This window comes from Symphalangus syndactylus, chromosome 7 (assembly GCF_028878055.3).
Source record: "Symphalangus syndactylus isolate Jambi chromosome 7, NHGRI_mSymSyn1-v2.1_pri, whole genome shotgun sequence".
Taxonomy (NCBI): Eukaryota; Metazoa; Chordata; class Mammalia; order Primates; family Hylobatidae; genus Symphalangus; species Symphalangus syndactylus.
Genome location: NC_072429.2, coordinates 88,336,078 through 88,357,222, shown reverse-complemented (window position 1 = coordinate 88,357,222; position 21,145 = coordinate 88,336,078). Strand labels below are relative to the sequence as shown.

General features: G+C 34.2%; 1 protein-coding gene across 2 annotated transcripts in view; it reads right to left on the bottom strand.

Moving 5' to 3' along the window:
- RIPK2 (receptor interacting serine/threonine kinase 2) overlaps positions 1-21,145 on the bottom strand; it is a 34,290-nt gene that overhangs the window by 9,371 nt on the left and 3,774 nt on the right. Inside the window, exons 2-7 of one of the 2 annotated variants that reach the window (XM_055286716.2) lie at positions 18,788-18,941; positions 16,278-16,433; positions 11,843-12,000; positions 9,971-10,020; positions 8,935-9,096; positions 1,609-1,694 (exon numbers count right to left, since the gene is read on the bottom strand). In XM_055286716.2, the coding sequence (XP_055142691.1) occupies positions 1,609-1,694; positions 8,935-9,096; positions 9,971-10,020; positions 11,843-12,000; positions 16,278-16,433; positions 18,788-18,941 (766 nt within the window). The remainder of the gene's footprint in view (positions 1-1,608; positions 1,695-8,934; positions 9,097-9,970; positions 10,021-11,842; positions 12,001-16,277; positions 16,434-18,787; positions 18,942-21,145) is intronic. The other variant, XM_063643408.1, reaches the window with a different exon arrangement.

Here is a 21,145-nt window from a genome sequence, read left to right as displayed (position 1 = left end):
TACATAGGGTTCAGTGCTACCCATGGTTTCAGGCATTTACCAGGGTCTTGGAATGTATCTCCCATGGACAAGGGAAGACTACTGTACCTTAGTTATCTTATCTACAAAAATCAGATGATATTCTTGCCCTGTAAGTATCACAGAATTGATACAAAATTTTTTTTAAAAAAAGAACAATCCTAAGTGGAAAAAATATGGCAACTTAAAAAGTAGCTGAGTGTGGTAGCCCATGCCTGTAGTTTCAAGCTATTGGAGACACTGAGGTGGGAGGACTGCTTGAGCCCAGCACTTCGAGGTTGAAGTGAGCTATGATCCTGTCATGGCACTCCAGCCTGGGTGACAGAGGGGGCCCCTGTCTTTAAAAACTAAAAAAAAAAAAAAAAAAAAAAAAAATTTTGAATCTATTAAGGAAGAGAGAAATTGGTATTCTCTGGAAAACACTACCTACTCAGAAGTGGTGGAGCCAGTGAAAAGTTATTAAAAGAATGAAAACACAGTTCCTCTTTAGTTCCTTCCTTTATGCATTTCCCTTTGAAACCAAGGGTTATGTCACTAGATTCAGCAACCCACAAGGGGCAGGCAAGCAATGTCATTTGGTGATAAAAATTGTAGATGTTGCTTGTTCACACCCCAAGAGTTTGGCTAACTGCTGGTTTTTATATCACATATTAAGTACAATTTAATGAAACCTATATCCCCTAACAAACCACAGTTCATTAGGGCAAAGTAAGCATAGTTTAGCACTTGCCCTAATGAACTATGGTTGCTTTTTAAACAATTTTGAGTAATACTAAAAAAAAAAAAACAAAAAAAACAAAAACCCTGCAGTATTAGGTCCCTTCGATTGTTCCGACCCACAAGAATCAGACTGAGTAAATAATACAACTCTCCTGGGTAATTCCTATCAACTGTTACTGCTACCTTGGTCTATAAAACATGAAGTGTTTGAGAGGAAAACTGAAAAAACAAACCACAAACACACTTTGGTCTCAAATATAATAAAAATTCTACAGCTTAACTTGGCAAGGAATCTCAGAAAAAAATGTACATTAAATAAAAAGAGAAGTGCGAGAACCCAGACATCTATTATTATTTAGGCATTACAACTTTAGGAAAATAAATGTACATTAAAAAACAAACTCCTCTAATGGCTCAGTGCACTCATTGTACACAACTGGCTGTGATTATACATTTTTAAATTTACATCTGATATATAAGGGTTCTGGAAATGTCGTGTTTTTTTTGTTTGTTTGTTTACATTTTAAATAAAGGTGGGGTCCTGCTATGTGGCCCAGCTGGTCTCGAATTCCTGGGCTCAAGTTATTCACTCGTCTTGGCCTTTGAAAGTGCTGGGATTACAGGTGTGAGTCACCATGCCTGGTCCTGGAAATATCTTTAAAATCTGAAGGTGGCCATTTGAATGAAATAGAAAAGCTTTTGGTGACAAAGGAGAAGTAGTATTCATAGTCTCTGGTAAATTTTCTCACTCCAAAACTGTAGCTTATATCTGTGAAAAGTATATATATTAAAAACTACACTTAAGAATCTCCATGAATATTATGTAGTTGTTTAAATTTCTAATTTCCAGCATTTCATTTAGCAACTTACCTTTGTTTTCTTTAGCTGAACAACAGCTTCAAGAAAAGTTATCTCTTCAAATGTTCTCAAAACTGGTTCAAGTTCTATTAAACATTCTACATAAGAGAAAAAAAATACAGGTTGAGTTCAGATTGCTTCTGATTATTAAAGTGAAATGCTAACATTTAACGTTCAAGGCCTCAAGTCAGTTTTTCCACAAAGTGATGACATTCAGCTGTTTTACGAGCTTTTATTACTGACATAAAGATAGACATAAGCAACAATGGAACAGGGTTGACAATCTAAAAACACCTGTTTTTGGACAAATGTGCTAAGCCAATTCAATGGGGAAAGGATAGGATAGTCTTTTTAATAAATGACGCTAAAACAGTTGGATATACACCTGGAAATAGACAAATTTAGATACTTACATCACACTACACATAAAAAGTAACTTGAAATAGACCACACACCTAAACGTAAACATAGGAGAAAATCCTCATGATCTTGGGTTAGGCAGAGTTCTTAGATATGACATCAAAAATGAAATCCATTAAAAAACTTGAAAATTGGGCAGGGCATGGTGGCTCACGCCTGTAATCCCAGCACTTTGGGAGGCCGAGGCGGGCAGATCACGAGGTCAGGAGATTGAGACCATCCTGGCTAACACAGTGAAACCCTGTCTCTACTAAAAATACAAAAAAAAAAAATTAGCTGAGCGTGGTGGTGGGCACCTGTAGTCCCAGCTACTTGGGAGGCTGAGGCAGAAGAATGGTGTGAACCCAGGAGGTGGAGCTTGCAGTCAGCCGAGATTGCGCCACTGCACTCCAGCCTGGGCAACAGAGCAAGACTCCATCTCAAAAAAAAAAAAAAAAAAAAAAAACCCCAAAAACCCCTAAAAATTGGACTTCAAAAAATTTGAACATTTTTGCATTTCAAGACAGTATTAAGAAAAAATAAAAAGATAAGCTGCAGCCCTGCACACTGTATTTCCACATCATGTATCTGCTAAAGGGTTTGTATCTACAATATATACAGACCCATGACACTCAATAATAGGAAAAATAGCAAAATTAAAAAACAAGTAAAAGATTTGAATTTCACTAAAGGAGATATACAAATGTCTTCAAGAAGCACATGAAAAGATGCTTAACATCATAAGAAAAGGCACTTTAAAACTGCAATGAGATATCACTCCATACTCACTAAAATATAATTAAAAAGAAAATAAGAAGTGTTGACAGTGACGTGGAGAAAATGAAACCTCATACATTGCTGGTGGGAATAAGATAATGCAGCTACTTTGGAAAACAGTTTGGCAGTTTCTTAAAAATTAAAGATAAATTTATCATATAACCCAGCAATTCTACTCACAGATAATTAACCAAGAGAAATGAAAACATATGTTCACAGACTTGTGTGTGAATAGTCACAGCAGCATTATTCACATAGGCAACAAGTAGAAACAATCAAAACGTTCATCAACTGGCCAATGGATCAACAAAATGTGATACATCCATATGATGAAGTATTATTCAACAATAAATTACTGAACTATGATTCATGCTGAAACCTGGATGAACCTGAAAAATATTATGCTAAGTGTGAAAAGAGCCAGATGCAAAAGGACCACACATTGTTATCATTCCATTTATATGAAATATCCAAAAAAGGCAAATCTAGAAAGACAGAGAATAGATTACTGGTTACCTAGGGTTAGTGGTGAGAACAGGCAGTGACTGCAAATAGTTATGAGGGATTTTGTAGGGGGTGATGGAAATACTTTAAAATTGGATTATAGTAATGGTTGCAAACTGTAAAATTATTAATACTAAAAAGTCAATGAATGTATAGATAAATTTTATGGTAAGTAAATTATACTTCGATAGGCTTTTGAAAAAAAGAATATTATATAATTCCTCTCTGCTACTGTGTTACTTTGCCATTTAATATGTACATTAATTGAACAGTTAAATCTATTTTCAGAATGTATACTCTAGTCACTTTTTCAACAAAGGTTTACTGATCTTCCTCTTTTCCTTAATTCAGTTAACCTACATTTTTTTTAAAAAAGGAAAAATATTGCTTGCTTCTAGTTTTTCAAGCTTCCTTTACTTTTTTATTAAAATTTCTTTCATTGTGAACTTTTCATTTCTTTTCAGTAGGTTTATCCAAAAGTAGGCATCTTGTGCTTACTTTGGTATCTACAGATCCCTTTGGAATTTCATGTTCTACCATTTGGTCGTATTAACAGAATTTCTTTATTGAATACACTTAAACTTTCCCTATTACTGATCTTTTTTATTCTTCCTTTCCCTTTCGGGTTCCCAGAACCTGCTTTTCACCATTCCAATATACACCAGAGCCTTACAATAAAACTGACAGGCTGTATAGGCAGTAGTGTGTTTATAAATCAGTGATGGTACCTTCCCACTGAAAATAGGAAACAGTCATCCTAGGAAAAAAAGTTGTACTTCCATTTACAAACAAAGTTCAAAACCTAACAATAACAACAAAACCAGTAGCATCCCAACGGCTATAAATGAAAAATGTCTAAGGCAGACAACAGTACTTTGTAAGAAATGTGATAAATTAAACACACACACACACACACACACACTCACACTCACACCGTACTATTAGATATAAAGCTGGATATGTTTATAGGCCATTTCAGTTAGACAGTTTAAAAATAAACTCTGAGTTCTTATTACTAAAAAAAAATGCATTGTATTTTTCATTCAATATGTATAGCCATTGTTCATCAGCATTATATTTACAAATCAAAAGTTGCTAAGGTAATGGGTTCACATTTTATTTCTTTCTTTCCGGAGCCATGAGGAAGGGTACATATCTCTGTTGTCCTCTCTTTGCCATTTCCAAATTTCTTCTTTCTGTGAAAATTCTAGATCCTCTAAAGTTCATGCCATTAGGCAATACTTACTTCTCTGCAAACTTCTGCTTTTCTCCTATGCTCACTGAAGATTTTGGCTTTTGGCTTACTGACTTCTCCACCCTGTAGTGATCAGTGCTCCACCAAATACTTGAGAGGAACCCTCTGCAAATCTCTGGGGTTCTCCCTCTGTGTACGTTTTCCCTTCTGGTGCAATGTCCTATGAAGTCTATCTGCCTTGGTCTACCCAAACTGTCATCCCTGTCTCCTTGACCCTGAGTGTCCACTGGGTTCCACCTCAGTTTCCTCTCCCCATGCTGCATCTAGAAACTCTCAAGGCAGGAAGCTGGGCAATCGGAAGGCTCACTTCATTTGTTTCCCATCCATCAAAGATTGCTGCTCTTTGTTTCCTGATATTTAGTGTCTTAAAAACCACTGTTTCACATATTTTGTCTAGGTTTTTTGGTTGTTTCAGGCAGGAGGGTAAATTGGCCCGTTACTCCATCTTGACCAGAAGTGGGGTCGCTGGTTTCTTTAAATTAACGGCCCAAACTAGACACTAAATACCGCTTCTCAGCAATCCTATTTTGCTTCCCAAACACATCTACTATTCTGTTCTCATAGATAAGTGGTTCTTAAAGTGTGGTCCAGGGACCCCTGGCGGGGGTGGTTCCTGAGGGTTCACGAAGTCAAAACTGTATTCAAAATAACAAGTACTAAGATATTGTTTTCCCTGTTCACTGTCATCCCCAAATAAGTATATAGTGGATTTACCCAGAGGCCCATAAACAAGGTGTGATAAGATCACTGCTTCAGTAGATAATGGAATGTGTTCTTGTATATTCCTACATTTTAAAATTCCTTGGTTTTAATTTCTAATACAGTAAATGCTAATAGATAGATATTACCCACACATACAAAAGCTCTTTGAAGTCCTCAATAATTTTGAAGAGTCTTGAGATCTGAAAGTTTGAGAATTGCTGTCTTACATGATTATCTTATACTGTTGGAGGAGACACTTAAGTCCTTTTCTTCATGTTTCCAACAGGAAGATGACATTTCCAGTTCAATCCTCAGGAAGGAGAAGTATAGGAGGAATTCTTCCAGCTTCTTTTTGCCCCTCAGACTTACCTCATTTGTTAATCTTGGAGAAAAACTGAGCATGCTTATCTGGTCCCTTTGCAGTTTTCTCCTTCTTTTAAAAGTCAGCTTGTCTAAAGAATGCATACATTTTCTGCTTACCTATGTAGAAGCAGGGTGAGGCCTGTGGTAGGTTGGTAAAGCTATCAACTGTAGGGGTAAAATGTAACTAAGCCCATTTGGCTGCAGATCTAAAGGTACATTCTCCAATTAGCTTTATCAGTAATGAAACTGATATTCTGACCACCATCTTTCTTTCTTCCTTGGCTTTTTCTTAATATATTCTGAACTTAGAAAGGGAAGGCAGGGGTAATAGGCATTGTACTTTATCTTCCCCTTTTCAACCTCTTACATCCCATCCTCCATCTTTCCTTTGAGCTAGCTGATCATCTGCTCTCATCCTACACTGAGAAAATAGAAGCCATGAGAGGGAATTCCTTCAGGGTTCTACAACCAGATCTACAAAATTCTCATACTTGTATCCATCTCTCCAACCTCATTTCTCTTACAGTAGAAAAAAGTGTCCACATACTCATACAAATGTAAACAGTATCACTTGCATTCTGAATACCATTTCCTCCACCTCTCCAGCATTCTGTTTCTGATACTCTCAGTTCTTGCACTGACAATCTCTGACTCTACTGGATCATTTGACTAGCAATAATCTTATCTTTCTCCAGCAGTTTTTTTTTTTTTTTTTGTAAGAAACAGCATTTTGCTTTGTCAGCTAGGCTGGAGTGCAAGTGCAGTGGCACAATCATAGCTCACTGCAGCCTCAACATTTTGGGCTCAAGCAATCCTCCTGCCTCAGCCTCCCAAGTAGCTGGGATTACAGGCAACGCACCATGTCTGGCTAATTTTTTAATTTTTTTTTTTCAGTTGAGACAAGGTCTTGCTGTGTTGCCTATGCTGGTCTGGAACTCCAGAACTCAAGTAATCCCTCTGCCGTGGTCTCCCAAAGTGCTGGGATTACAGGCATGGGCCACTGTGCCTGGCCATAGGAAAAAATTTTGACCCCATATCATCCTTTAGCTATCACCTCATTTTTTTCTGCTTCTGTTCAGAGCCAAGCATCTTGCTGGAATTGTCCATATTTGCCTTCACTTCTTTCTATTTTTTTAAATGTACATCAGTCTTCTGTTTTCATATCTCTATTAAAACTCCATTTGTTTGGATTACTGGTGATGACAATATTGGAAAATCCTGCTTACCTCATTTGGCCTCCTGGCAGATTAGACATGTCTGACTATACCTCTCCTTGACTTCCAAGACACAAAGACTACACTCTCTACTGTCTTCTCTTCCTCAATCTCTTTTTCTTCCTCTTCTCAATTTCTAAGTGCTGGAATTCCTCAGACCTCTACTATGGGTCCTCTCTTTGCTATCTATATTCCCTTCTTAGATGAACCAGTCCAGACTATCAATATGTTAGTAATGTTCAATTTTATATTAGGATCCTGGACTCTTCCTGGAACAACAGATTCATGTATTGTTGTAGTAGTAGCAGCAGTAATTACGACTGTTTCTACTTGCTGGCTGTTATAAACAATGCTGCTATCACTAATCACATACAACTGTGTGAACATATGTTTTCATTTCTCTTGGGTTACCAATAGTGGATTGCTTGGTTGTATGATAAATTTATCTTTCATTTTTAAGAAACTGCCAAACTGTTTTCCAAAGCGGCAGCATCATTTTATATTCCCACCAACAATGTATACGGATTTTGGTTTTGCCACATCACTGTCAACACTTGTTATTTTCTGTCTTTAATTATAGCTATTTTTGTGGATACGAAGTGGTAACTCATTGCAGTTTTAATTTGCATTTCCAAATGATTAATAATATTAAGCATCATTTTATGTGCTTTTTAGCTATTTGTATATCTCTCTTGGTGAAATTCAAATCTTTTACTCATTTTAAAATAGGGCTATATGTCCTATTATTGACTTGTCAGGGTTTTTTATATATTCCAGAATCAAGCCCTTTAGCAGATACATGTTACGCAAATATGTTCTCCCAGTCTGTGGCTCTACTTTTTTTTTTTTTTCCTTTTTGGAAATGAGGTCTTGCTATGTTGCCCAGGTTGGAGTGCTGTACCTTTTCACAGGCACGATCACTGCGCACTATTACACATCCTCAAACTCCTGGGCTCAAATGATTCTCCTGCCTCAGCCTCCTAAGTACCTGGGACTAAAGTCGTGGACACTAAATGCCTGGCTTTCTCTTTTTCCAACAGTATGTTTCAAAGTGCAAAAGTTTCCAATGTTTGCAAAGTCTGATTATAAATTTTTTAATGAATCCTATTTATTTTTGATGTCATATTTAAAGATTCTGCCTAACCCTAGGTCATGAAGATTTTCTCCTACATTTACATTTGGATGTCTGATCCATTCTACCTCTGAAATACTATCTTAATTCTGTAACTCTTCTGTTTTCAGAATTTCCACCTTAATTAGAAAATTCCTGAAAGTTTCTTTTCTAGCCTCTTTGCATCCACTTTTGCCTTTCTCCAATCAACTTTCCACACAGCAGTAAGAATTTCACCTAAACTTCTATCAGATCATGTCACTTCCCTGCAAAAGATACTTTAATGGCTTTCCATTGCACTTGGAATAAAAATCTAACCTTTTTATGATGGCCAATAGCCTCTCTCTTACCTCTCCAATATCAACTAATTCCTTTCCTTGCTCACTATATTCCAGCCACACAGGCCTTCTCACTGTTTCTTGAGAATATAAAACTTTTTCCTCTTCTAGGCTCAGAGCCTTTATGCTTGCTGTTTTGTTTGGCTGAATACTCTTTCTTCAACATTTGAATGACTGGCTCTTTTTCAAGCTTCAAATCTCGGCTCAAATGTTTGCCCCTAAAAAAAGTCCTTTGTTTCCCTCCCTTAATTAGTCTATTACCTTGCTTATTTCCTTATGAGACTGTCACAATCTGTATCTTGCTTCTTTATTTGTTTTCACTCTGCCTTCTCAACTAGAATGTGAACTAGCTACAGAAAGTTTGTCTTGTTTACTAGTCTGTTCCCAGGGCTCACTCCAGTATGTACATAGCACATGGTAGGGGTTTAAGACATATTTGTTAAATATACGAAGGAAATTGTTACTCCTATCACACGATTTCTCTTTTTTGTTAGGAATTCTCAATTCTGCTCTAGAAGGAGTTACTCATATATAAATGCTATGATAAGACAGAAAATAATTTAAACAACTTCTAGCTAGTCATCTAATTTGCACAATTTTTCAAGGAATATTTTACTCACAGTATATTAACTAATTCTGTAATTCAAAGAGTCCAGGTTAAAACTATATACTCACTTAAGAAAGATGGTCTTTCATCTGGATTTTGTGCCCATCCACTTTCTATTAGAGAGATCATATGTGCTCGGTGAGGTATATCATATGGCAAACTTTCTTCATTAATAACAGGCCGATGTCCTTGTGACACACTATACATTATCTGCAAAGGATTGGTGACATCTGTCAAAACAAATAGATTGCATTCATTAGAAATATATTATGATTCAGTGTATTACTTACATCTAAAACTAATTAAAAGAAAATAAGTGAATATTAAAATTTTAGGAATGATGCCTTACCCCCCTTTCTGTAAAAGGAATATATATACCCCAAACCATTGCCAGACTTGTCTGATTCCTATGGAAGCAGTTTATATCCTCACCTCATTAATTTTGGGCTTGGCCATGTGATTGGATTTGGTCAACAGAGTATTTGTAAAGCAGAGCTGAGCGAAACCTAGCAGAACTAAGAAGGGCTACAGCAACTAATATTTAATGTGAATGAGAAATAAATGTTTATTTCATAAGCTATGGGGATTCTGAGGTTGTTTTTTGTTACACAACAAGCTGACCTACACAAACCTCAAAATAAAGAAATAAACAATATTTTCAGGGAATATAAAGGACAGATTAGTCTTCAATATTTGCTAGTCTTAATAGAGAGAGCAGTAATTAAATTATCATATAAGTAATTTTATAGCTAGACTAGAACTTGGAAATAGTAATTTAAAATTCTTATTATGCAGGTGACAAAAATGAGGACTCAAGAGATTTTGTTACTTGATCACAGAGCTAATTACTGTCAGAACAAGAATTAAAATCTGGGTTTTTCTGATCCTTAATCCAGTACATTTTCCAGTAGATAGTAGACTCACAACTGGATCCTTAACCCAGTATATTTTGCAGTATGTGATGCATTCACAATTGATAAATTGGTTTAGTGTGTTTTCCACAAAATGAATAAGCAGATTTAAAATAACATGATTTTTAGATAGTTCTGAGAGTGACCTACTAACATGATGTTATTGAGCATAAAACAGTCAAAATATACTTACCTTCAAAAGGCTGCTTTCTGGATAACACTTCCCATGTGATAACTGCATAGCTGTTTAACATAAGAACATACATGTCACATATTTTAAATGAACTCTGCATAATAAACTAAAATAGCACTATTTTTAAAAGCTGACTGTGAAGATACCATTTTTGAAAGTGATAAGGCAGCAAAGAATTACTGTATACAATGAATAGATAAATGCTCATCTAGTTTTGAAAGAAAATCAACTTTAAGTTAAAAAATTAGGAAATTACTGTAATAAAAGCTTAACGTTACATGCAAGATTAACTTTTTGTGGATGACTTAATACTAGGATTAATTCTTGAACACCCAGATAAGTTATGCCCTTTAATTAAATGATATTATTTTTCACAAAGAACAAAGAGCAAGAAAAAAAATTGTCTCATGGAGCTCTATTCTACTGCATTTTTTTCTGCTCTCAGCACTATCTTCTTTGGTAGTGGAAATATCTTGCCTACAGTTTAACTTCAGATGTCAATTACAGGGTTAAGCTGCATAGAGTTTATAATTAGAATAAATGGTTAAATAGGATATAATAATTTTGCTACACCCCAACATTAACCATGCATTCAAAATGGACACATAGAATTTATTACTACCAACACCTTGTGTTACAGGGAGAGCGAGGAGTACAGAGGGAATTCCTATCCAAATAAAGGAATAATATTTCCTCATTTTTCCCTGACAGAGAATATTGAAATTGAACATAAAGGGAAAATTCACAAAATGAATGACTGGCAGATTTAAATTGGCCCATTTTATAGAATCAAACCAGCTTTCAAGAATTGTTTGGTAGAACATGATCTTTACCTTAGAAAGCTATAAATACATTTCCCCTCCCCTCAGTACATCATTCAGAATGAATTAAAAATATCAGAAAACAAAATATAAAAGGACAGTTTTTTATATTCATACAATGTGAATGTAAAAGACACTATATGAATTGTTTTAGTGCAGCCACTAAAATGGATTGCCTGGCTTTGGATTTAATGAGAAATAACAAAAATGAAAATACTTTTGAGGAAAAGGAATATGCTATTTAATTAAATATATAGTTTTCTGGTAGAGATATAGCATTCATTCCTAAAATGATTCATTAACAGGTTTTTTATTAAAGATGGCAAAAATCCATTTAAAGGACTATAAAATGTGTTCAGAGCAAATTTAGAGAGTCTGCTTTTGCATTCATTAGTATATTAAAAGAGATGAGTAACTTACACATGAGGTGAATGTCCCCATCTCCTAAACCTGTGTAAATAATCATCTTCCTTTATTCTGGTTAAATAACCAGTGTCAATAACAATGTGTTATGCTTATTACTGCATTATAAGATTATAAGTAATATGCATCTGAAATATGAAAATCTGATCTTATCAAATCCATTGATTCATTGTATGAAAAATTTACACATATACAAATATTAGGGATTCTTTAAATAGAAATATCCCCAGTATGATTAAGAGTTCATCTATTTATCTAAAAAGATATATAGATATCAAAAGCTGAAAGGTTGAACAGGTTGAGAAACTTAAAGCTAAAATGTTAGGAACCACGTTTCCCTCTGCATTTCCAAGTCACATATGATAAAAATCCTTAACTATTATATTATAAATTGATAGGATAAGAAGAGATGCTTTAAAATTTCTTAAAGGATGTAAACGTTTCTTAAAGCAAATCATTAAATTTCCTTAATTTGAAAAATATTAATCACTGTGGGGCCTCAAGTTTATTTTCAACACAATTATGAGAGAAGAATAAAAATCAGTTTAAAATGTAGCTTCAAAATTCTGGCTAACTAATTTTGTGTCTGAGACAAGGTTAACTCTGAGCAGAAGCAACTTTACTCTACCTATATATATCGTGCTTGATACTGGCCCTTGATTTTTGTCCAGGTTCATAGTTTTCAGGTGGCATATAGATAATTGTCCCTCCTTCTGGTGCAGATTTGCTACTTCGTGATTGTGAGAGGGACATCATGCGCCATTTTGATAAACCAAAATCTGCAATCTGTAAGGGAAAAGAGCAAATAATTGAATTAAGAAATTTCCTCTTTAAAAAGCCCAAAAGTCAACTATCTTTGTGTATAGTCACTGTATTTATATATCAAACCAGAGAAAATGTAACATATTTTAATATTTTATTTCTATATATTCCCCCAACTTCTTACAAAATTAAATTCCATAGTGCTGAGCCAAATAACTCTCGGAGCAATACATACTGAGTTAAAGTTTAATATAACATTACAAATTTCAAAAGAGAGGCTAATTTTTGAAAATTAAAGAGAGACATTCTTTGTCTGATATTCTCAATGAGTGTGTACCTTGCACACTTTACTTTTCATGATATATAGCTTGATACCATGTGCTTTCTACATCTCACAGAGCTGCCAAGTCTACTCATGTCTCATGCAATTGTCACCGGTCATTGTTTACAATTTTGGTTTATACAGTTGTATTAATAATGCCCTAAAGGTAGCATCCTTAAATCACGAAATAAGCTAAATCTCAAAATTGTAAAGATAATTATTATATAATTTTATGCCGATCACTAAAAGAAGTATTTCATGGAAACAGTATAACTGCAAATAAAGCACATTTATGTCCAATACAATGGGTGTCTAAAGAATCATCAGTGACAATATTCTGTGCCTTTGATATGTCCTGTATAGTTTTGCTTCAATTGTAAATCTTATGCACATATTATACAGTATCTTATAACTAAATATTTAAAAGCTTCCTTATTTTTTACTTTATTTTTTAAAAATGTAAGACAAAATGTAAGAACAGAAATAATATTTAATTGACAAGGGAGTATGGGAAATCCTAAAAGACATTTAAATTACTTAAAACATTTTACTGCATACTTTAGAATTCAGCAGAGTGAAATGAGCTCCATGCAGCACATCATTTGTTTCCATTGTTTACCTCCTATATTTTTTACCGATTTTAACAAAATACATAATTTTTATTAGCATTTAGATGAATTTGAGATAAAAAAATTATGGCCTCCATTCCCAAAAAGGAGACGTAGAATAAATGAATCTTTCATTCATTTGCTACAATAAAAGAGTAAATTTAAGAAAAAATAATAAAAATAATCAAGAATTTTAAAATTGAATTCACAGAAAAGGACCAAGATGACTAAGTCATGAGGATAGCTGAGAAAAGCAGTTAAGCAAAGACTTTCATAAAATTTTTAAGAACAGAACGAAGAAATATGGGCTGTATAATAGCACTTTTAGGAGTATTCCAGACAAACTGAATTGAGTATTCTCCAAAAGCGTGGATTAACAAAAGGACTCATATTGACCCAGATGAAGGTTCTTATGGCCATGTGATGCAGCTCTGATTCGAGCTCTGTACTAGTTCATATTTAATCATGACTTCAAGATACAAAAAACTAGCTAATTAAATTTGAGCATCACACAAAACTTGGAGAGAAACTTAAAACCTTCAGATTATAGAAATAACATTGAAAAAGGTCTTAAGAGACTGAAGCAATTGCTCCAATCTAACAAGATAAAATTTGATCATATCTGGAAAGTATTCTGCAAAGTACATGATAAGAAGAGGTGGCTTAAGCAACAATATGTGGCAAAAAGAACCTCCAAGGGTTTTTTGGTTGACACTAAGCTCAATTTGAACCATGTGATATGACTACCCCTGGAAAGCTGATGAATTAATAAGGAACTATTAAGTATTTAGGGCCAAGGAAATGACACTTTCACTAAATTCTGCATTCATCAAACCACACCAAAAATAGTACTGTGTTCAGTTCTGATGATCGACATTTAAGAGAGATTCAAACAAACAGATGCATCTACATAGCACCAAGGATTAAAATCCATGTAATAAGAAAACGAGTTGAAGGAACTAAAGGGTATTTATCAGAGAGATGGATAAAATGCACTTGTATGTGAGTGGTTGGGAGACAGCTCATAGCTATCTTCAAATATTGAAAGGGTGGTCTTGTTGAAGTAACTAAATTGGATTTATTCTGTTTATCACAAAAAGTTAAAGTAGGATCAATGGGTGGAAGCAACCAGGAAGGAATTTTGGTTGATCATTTAAGAAAATGTCACTATTATTCAATTAAGGATGTTAAGACTCCCTGTTACAGGATAACTGCTTTGGGAGACAAGGATTGTTGCAGTGAAGGCTCAGAGAACTAGGTAACCATTAAGGTACTTCTACTTGATGGTTCTATAATTAGTCTCTTTTCTTCTTAGCAATACTGAGGCAGCAGCTTGCTTCTCTCTCCCTTCCCCTACCACATTATTCTAGGGAGAGGAGGGTCTTCAATAAAAATTTTTCCCACTTATTTTTTTCTCACATTTCTTGTTTTAATTTCCCTGTTGTTTCAACTTCTCTATTACTGATTTCTTTGAACATTTTTTATATTTATAATAATTTTCTCATTACATGTTATTAAAAGAAGTATAGCAAAATAATATATAAAATATGGTGAGTTACATTTAGTATTAATTACTCAAAAACTACTTTTATTTACACTTAGTTAGATATAGAATAGCTGTGAAATCACAACAGCCAGTGTCTTCAGCACTTAAGTCCTGCATCTTATAAAAAAATGAATTCAAGGGGGATCGCAGATTACATATGTAACATAAAACTATAAAACTTATAGAGGATAACAAAAAAGAAAATCTTCAGTAAGTAGAACTTGGTGAAAAGTGCTTAGAGATCACAGCAAAAGCATGATCCATAAAAGAAAACGAATGGACTTCATCAAAATTAAAATTTTTGCTTTGTGAAAGTCCCTGTTAAAAGGATGAAAAGACAAACTATAACTGGGAGGAAATATTTGCAAACTACATATCTGATGAAGAACTGCTACTGTAACATATACAGAACTCTCAAAACTCAACAGTAAGAAAACCAAAGAATCCCTTTAGAAAATGAGCTTAAGACATGAAGAGACATTTCACTGAAAACCACGTATGGGTGGCAAATTAGCATATAAAAAGGTGTTCCATATCATTAGCAGTTAGGAAAATGCAAATTAATACCAAGATGAGATATCACTATGCATCTGTTAGAACAGCTAAACAGAAAACAGTGATAATACCGAATGCTGGTGGGCATTCGGTATTATCATTTTGCTTTGTGAAAGTCCCTGTTAAAAGGATGAAAAGATAAACTATAACTGGGAGGAAATATTTGCAAACTACATATCTGATGAAGAACTACTACTGTAACATATACAGAACTCTCAAAACTCAACAGTAAGAAAACCAAGGAATCCCTTTAGAAAATGATGTGGAATAGCTGGATCTCACACACAGCTGGTGGAATGTAAAATGGTACAGCCACTCTGGAAAATAGTTGGATACTTTCTTTAAAAACTAAACACACCCTTACCATATGACCCAGCATTTACATTCTTGGGCATTTATCACAGAGTAATGAAGACTTATGTTCACTCAAAAACCTGTACAGCTTTGTTCACAGCAGCTTTGTAAATAATTACCCCAAACTGGAAAGAGCCAAAATGTTCCTGAATGGTTAACTTTGGTAGATTTATACTGTGGAATACTATTTATCAATAAAAAACAACTATTGTTACAAGCACAACTTGGATCGCAAGAGCATTATGTGATGTGAACAAAGCCAATCTCAAAATATCACATACTATATGATTCCACTTATATAGCATTTTCAAAATGACAAAATTAAAGAGATGGAAAGCAGATTAGTGGTTGTTAGGGGTACAGATTGTGGTAGGGAGGAAGTGGGTGAGGTAGCATGAGTGGTATCTTTGTGGTGATGTTATGAGTAGTGCTGTACCTTGATTGTTGTGGTTACACAAATCTATACATGTGATAAAGTAATAGTACTATGAACACATGTTGTACTAATGTCAAATTCCTGGTCTTGAAATTATACTATAATTATGTGTGATATAACAATGTGGGAAACCAGGTGAAGGATACATGAAAACTCTTTATTACCTTTGCAACTTCCTATAAACATATAATAATTTTAAAATAAAAAGAAAAAAAAAAAGGTGATCTTGACAATTCAATTAAGAAACATAATGGCTTTGTATTTTGTACCATAATTCTATCTCTGTCTAGGAATAACTTCCTAACTGCAGTAGGAAGAAGGAGAATAGAAGATAGAAATTAGGGGCTATGGAAATTACTATTCATTAGGCCCCACCCCTAAGGAGAGACATGAAATTGGCTAGGTCAAAGAAATAACTAAAAAGTTTTTTTAAAACTATAAGGACAAGGAAACAGATAAACTTTTTAAAAAAGTAATTACCTTAACATGAAATTCATTGTCCAATAAGATATTCTGAGTCTTCAAGTCATGATGAAGTAAAGGAGGAGTCATATTGTGCAGGTAATTTACACCAAGGGCAATTTCATGCAGGATGCGAAATCTCAATGGCCAAGCAACATCAGGATATTCAGCTTTCTTCATATATATGTGAAAAGAAACAAAATGAAATTAGTCCAAATTTCACTATGTTTCACACTTAGAAAGTTAAATGCTCCATGAGGAAATACAGTATAAACTAAGGTTAAAACATATGCTCATTTTTATAAAATAGCACCAATTTGATAGGGTTTAACATTTTTGTGTCTTACTTTCCTCACTTTATAGAGAAAATTATGATAACTTTTAAGCACCAATACTTCCTTTTAGTTTATATTGGTCATGCAACTTCATAGTTTTGGGTCTTTCTTCAACTGACACAGATCTCAATTATTTTGTGTCTGTATATAGCCAGAGTCATATACTTACACCCACATCCACCTCCCCATTCTATGTCTTAATCAGGTAATTCGAGTGCACACAAATACACACAAAATTACACACAGTTTGTTTCTAGTAAATACCAAGCCATTCATTCAAAATTTGTATTTTAATTTTTCTATTAATATAAAATCATACTTTATTATAATCACTGCATCAGTTACAAATTATGATCATATTGTATTTGATCAAGCATTAATTTATCATACATTTAATCATACAATTAATTTATCTGCATTCCAGCTTATAAAATTAGCCTTTTGTTTTGTTTTTGTGGAAGGGACAGTCATTTTTGTTTCCAAAACTATACAGAACAGACACATTTAAAACATAACGTTTTATTTTTCATAGTACTCAAATAATATCCATCTGAGTTTTCTTAAAATAAATGTTTTCTAAACATAAAAGTTAATGTGGCTTCCCAGGAGAATAAACATACTTCGGAAGATCAGGCAATTTGGGAAGACTGACAATGAATCACCAGGCACCATGCCACATTTCTCTAAATGCTATGAAAAAGACTGCTTCTACTGAAAGTACAAAACTGTTCTTGAGAAGTTTTTCTGCAAATGCGTCAGTTTATAGTTCAGTGATCAATCTGGCAGGGGGAGTGGTTCAAAATATTTTAGACTGTTTATGATACATCTTGAGTTTTCTCAGTGAATTTTGTGAGGTTGGGGGAGGGCACTTCAAGATAAATCCCACCTTAAATAATGCAATACAGGAAACCAAAAGAAACACAAAAGGCTAATGTGGAACATTACTTTCTCTGGTATACACAGAGCCTGTTCCCTAGAGAAACTTCATTTTTTAATCTGTAAAAAAGGTAACTTTTTCTGAAAATTATGCAGTTCAAAGCAGTTACCAGGCCTCTCTGCAGCATAATGTAATATGGAGGCTTGTGATCACGGAGACAAGGGAGAGAAGTGCTCACTCTATATTTTATGATTTTTTTCCAGGAGTTAGCAATCCCCCTGGAGGAGGCTGTAGAATTTCCAGCGAGCTGCAAATTTGGGTGCCAGAGTATCTGCTGGGGTGTGGGAAGAAAATGTTAGATTTCTACTTATACTCATTTCTCAACAAAAATATAAGAGAAATTGTGATTTATTAATATTTGTATCTTGGCTCTGTGGTAGTTATACAAATCTTACAGACTGACACCAGTTACTTATTCCATCCTTGTTTCAAATGGTCACAAGTCATGAATAGAATGTGATATATTCTGAAACAGAGGAAGTTACTCTATGACTGACTGACAGTGGCACCCACTTTCCCTTGACCACTTACAGGGCATTGTGTTACATTATCATTTACGAGTGTCCATTGATTAGATTTTGTAGATTATTACAGTTTTAATTAAGCCAACCCTCACAAAATGGACCAAGTGGTTTAAAAAGATTTATTGAAACTACAGACTCATGATAATATTAATAATGAATACATGTATTTTGAGAATGAGGACCCCTGAATTTGTTTACTCATGGGATTCATAATCAAAGACAGAGTGATTGGTACCTTGGGAAAAAAGATAAATGGCTCATACCACTGTCTATAATTAGAAAAGCTAATGTATCTGGTATTCAGAGATAATTTATTAATATTTGGCCTGCTAATTCAGAACTTTATGAACTGGTATTAGTAACATTAAATTTGAATTTGAAATTGCTATTAATACAAAATAAAATATCACTTAACAGTGGATTTTACAGTGTGCAGAGTTTATCTCTTCCATTTCTACCCATGTAATATGCATATAAATACTAGAATTTGGTATAAATGTTAGGAATGGTAACCCAGGCAAAATAATCTAGAGTACAGGGCCTGAATCCACAGTGTTTTAATCAACACAAAAATGTCACAAAAGGTAAAATTTTATCCCTGTGATAGTTTTTCATTATTTTTTGATTCATCTATATACCCCTAAATAATCTGATCAAATATAAAATCAAAGTAAAATATAGTTTGAATAGTAAAAATGGCAATTATGGCCATTAAAAATGTGTAATACTTACCCTATGTAGGAGTTCATTTAATGATCCATTTGGCATGTATTCAGTAACTATTCCCAAAAATTCAGGCTCATTGCAAATTCCCAAAATTGGAAGAATGTAACTAAATCTAGCTTTGTGTAAAATTTCAGCTTCTCTTAAGACATCATTTCTTTCACTAAGAAAAGAAAATGCATAATTACTTCAAGTAATAAAAAATATACAATTATCATGTCTATAAGACTAAGCCTGGATTTTTTTCATTAATTAGCTATGTGACCTCATATAAATTATGCAACTTCTCTGCACCTTAGTTTCATCATTTTAAAATAGAAATAATACCACCCAATATATTCCACAGGTCTGTTTAGAGACCAAAATAACTTCTATAAGCCACTGACAGGTAAAAGTGCTAAACACAGGTTTATTATTATTGTACTTATCCTAGGAAAGGGAAAGAACATAGTATTAAATTTATAAAGTCTATCTATGTTAGAATAATTGGTGCTTGAACTAATTACATGATTAAGTTTACATTGTATTCAAGTGAACATGTTTTATTAGAATATTATATTAAATTTTATGGTTGTATACCATCTAAACATTTTCCAAATATCCTGAATATTAAAACATTTAAATGTTATAAATTTAATAGCTGCATAAAAGTCAATAATATTTATAAACTATATACCAGAACTCAGGAAAAGAACACTGAGAACAGGTAAATGCTCAATAATATTAATAGATTGCTAGGGTAACTGGCTACCAGGTTCATTTGTTTATTCATATGTAAAACAAATACACATTTAACTATTTTTTTTCTATTTTTCTTTGTCACCCAGGCTAGAGTGCAGTGGCATGATCACAGCTCACTATAGCCTCAAACTCCTGGATTCAAGCCATCCGCCCACCTTAGCCTCCCCAGCAGCCAGCTAGCTCCACAGGCATGCAACCGTGCCTATTTTTTTTTTTTTTTTTTGTAGAGACAAGGTCTCACTATGCTACTCAGGCTGGCCTCAAACTCCTGGGCTCAAGTGACTCTCCAGTTTCAGCCTCCCAAAGTGCTGGGATTACAGGTGTGAGCCACCTTGCCTGGCCACATTTAACTTTTATTATGAATAAAGAACGATGCTCAGCATTATGGAAAATATATAGATTAAAAAAACATAGTCTTTGCTTTCGAGTTGCCCAGAAATCTTTTAAGTAAAATAAAAATACAAGGCAGAATGTAGTAAATGCCACCAAAACAGAAAAAAAAAGAAAAGAAAGCTATTGGGAGTTCAGAGAAAAGAGTACATTTGAGGTTAGGAGAGTCATTTACGGTCTTCAGAAAAGTAGGATTTTGATCCCAGGTTAAGAATGGACAGAATTTAAACACTGGAGGGTATCTAAGACAAATGAGGCCTCCACTTGACGAGGGGATGTGCTTTCTTTTTAACCTGTATATGCCTAGCACTTGGAACAGTGCCCTGGACATAGTAATGTATCAGATGTCCAGTAGGTAGGTATCAAATGATTTCAAGGCAGTTAAAGGGAAGGCTAAATTTGGGAAATTGTGAATTGTTTAATGCAGTTCAGGATATGTAATATAAAAGGAGTGAAGGTGAATAAGACAGGTTAGGGCCATATCTCAGTCTTAAAGCCTGGTTAGGGTGGTGAAACTTCACTTAAAAGTCACTAAATTGTGACTGATGGTTTGTTTGCTTTTTTTTTACATACAGAATACACACTGGAAACTTTTTTTTTTTATTTTTTTATTTTTTTAACAGACCAGATCTTGCTGTGTTGCCTAGACTGGCCCTCCCTACTCTGCCTCTTGAGTAGCTGGGACTACAGGGGTGTGCCAATGTACCTGGTGTGACTGAAAGTTTTTGAGTCGGGGAATGACAGTAGAATAAAATTTTAAGATGATTAATTTGGCAACAAGATGTAGGATTAGTAGAAAGTGGTAGAGTTTGAAAGTCAGGTGTTAGGCGATTTTAATACCAGTTAAGACGTGAACCTAAAACTACAAAGGTAGCAGTGGAAATGGAAAGAAAAACACTAAGTGAATAGAATGCCCGGGTTGTGGTGCCTGACTGTAGCGGGTTAAAAAAAAAAATGAAAAGGTATTGGAGATGTCATTATTTTTTTTACCCTGGGTGACTGGATGTTGGTTGCAGCAATGACAGAAATAGAAATGTTTCCAGGAGAAGCCTATTAGGTAAGTAATGATGATAAGTTAGTTTTTACACCTCCCAAGCTCTGAATGAATGGCTGTTGAAATATGAATAGCAACAGACATTTTAGACCAGACTAAGAGGACTACTTTTAAAAACAAACAGAAAAACAAAGCAAAAGAATCTTCGTTATTTATTTTTTGAATAGGTCACATATTTATAT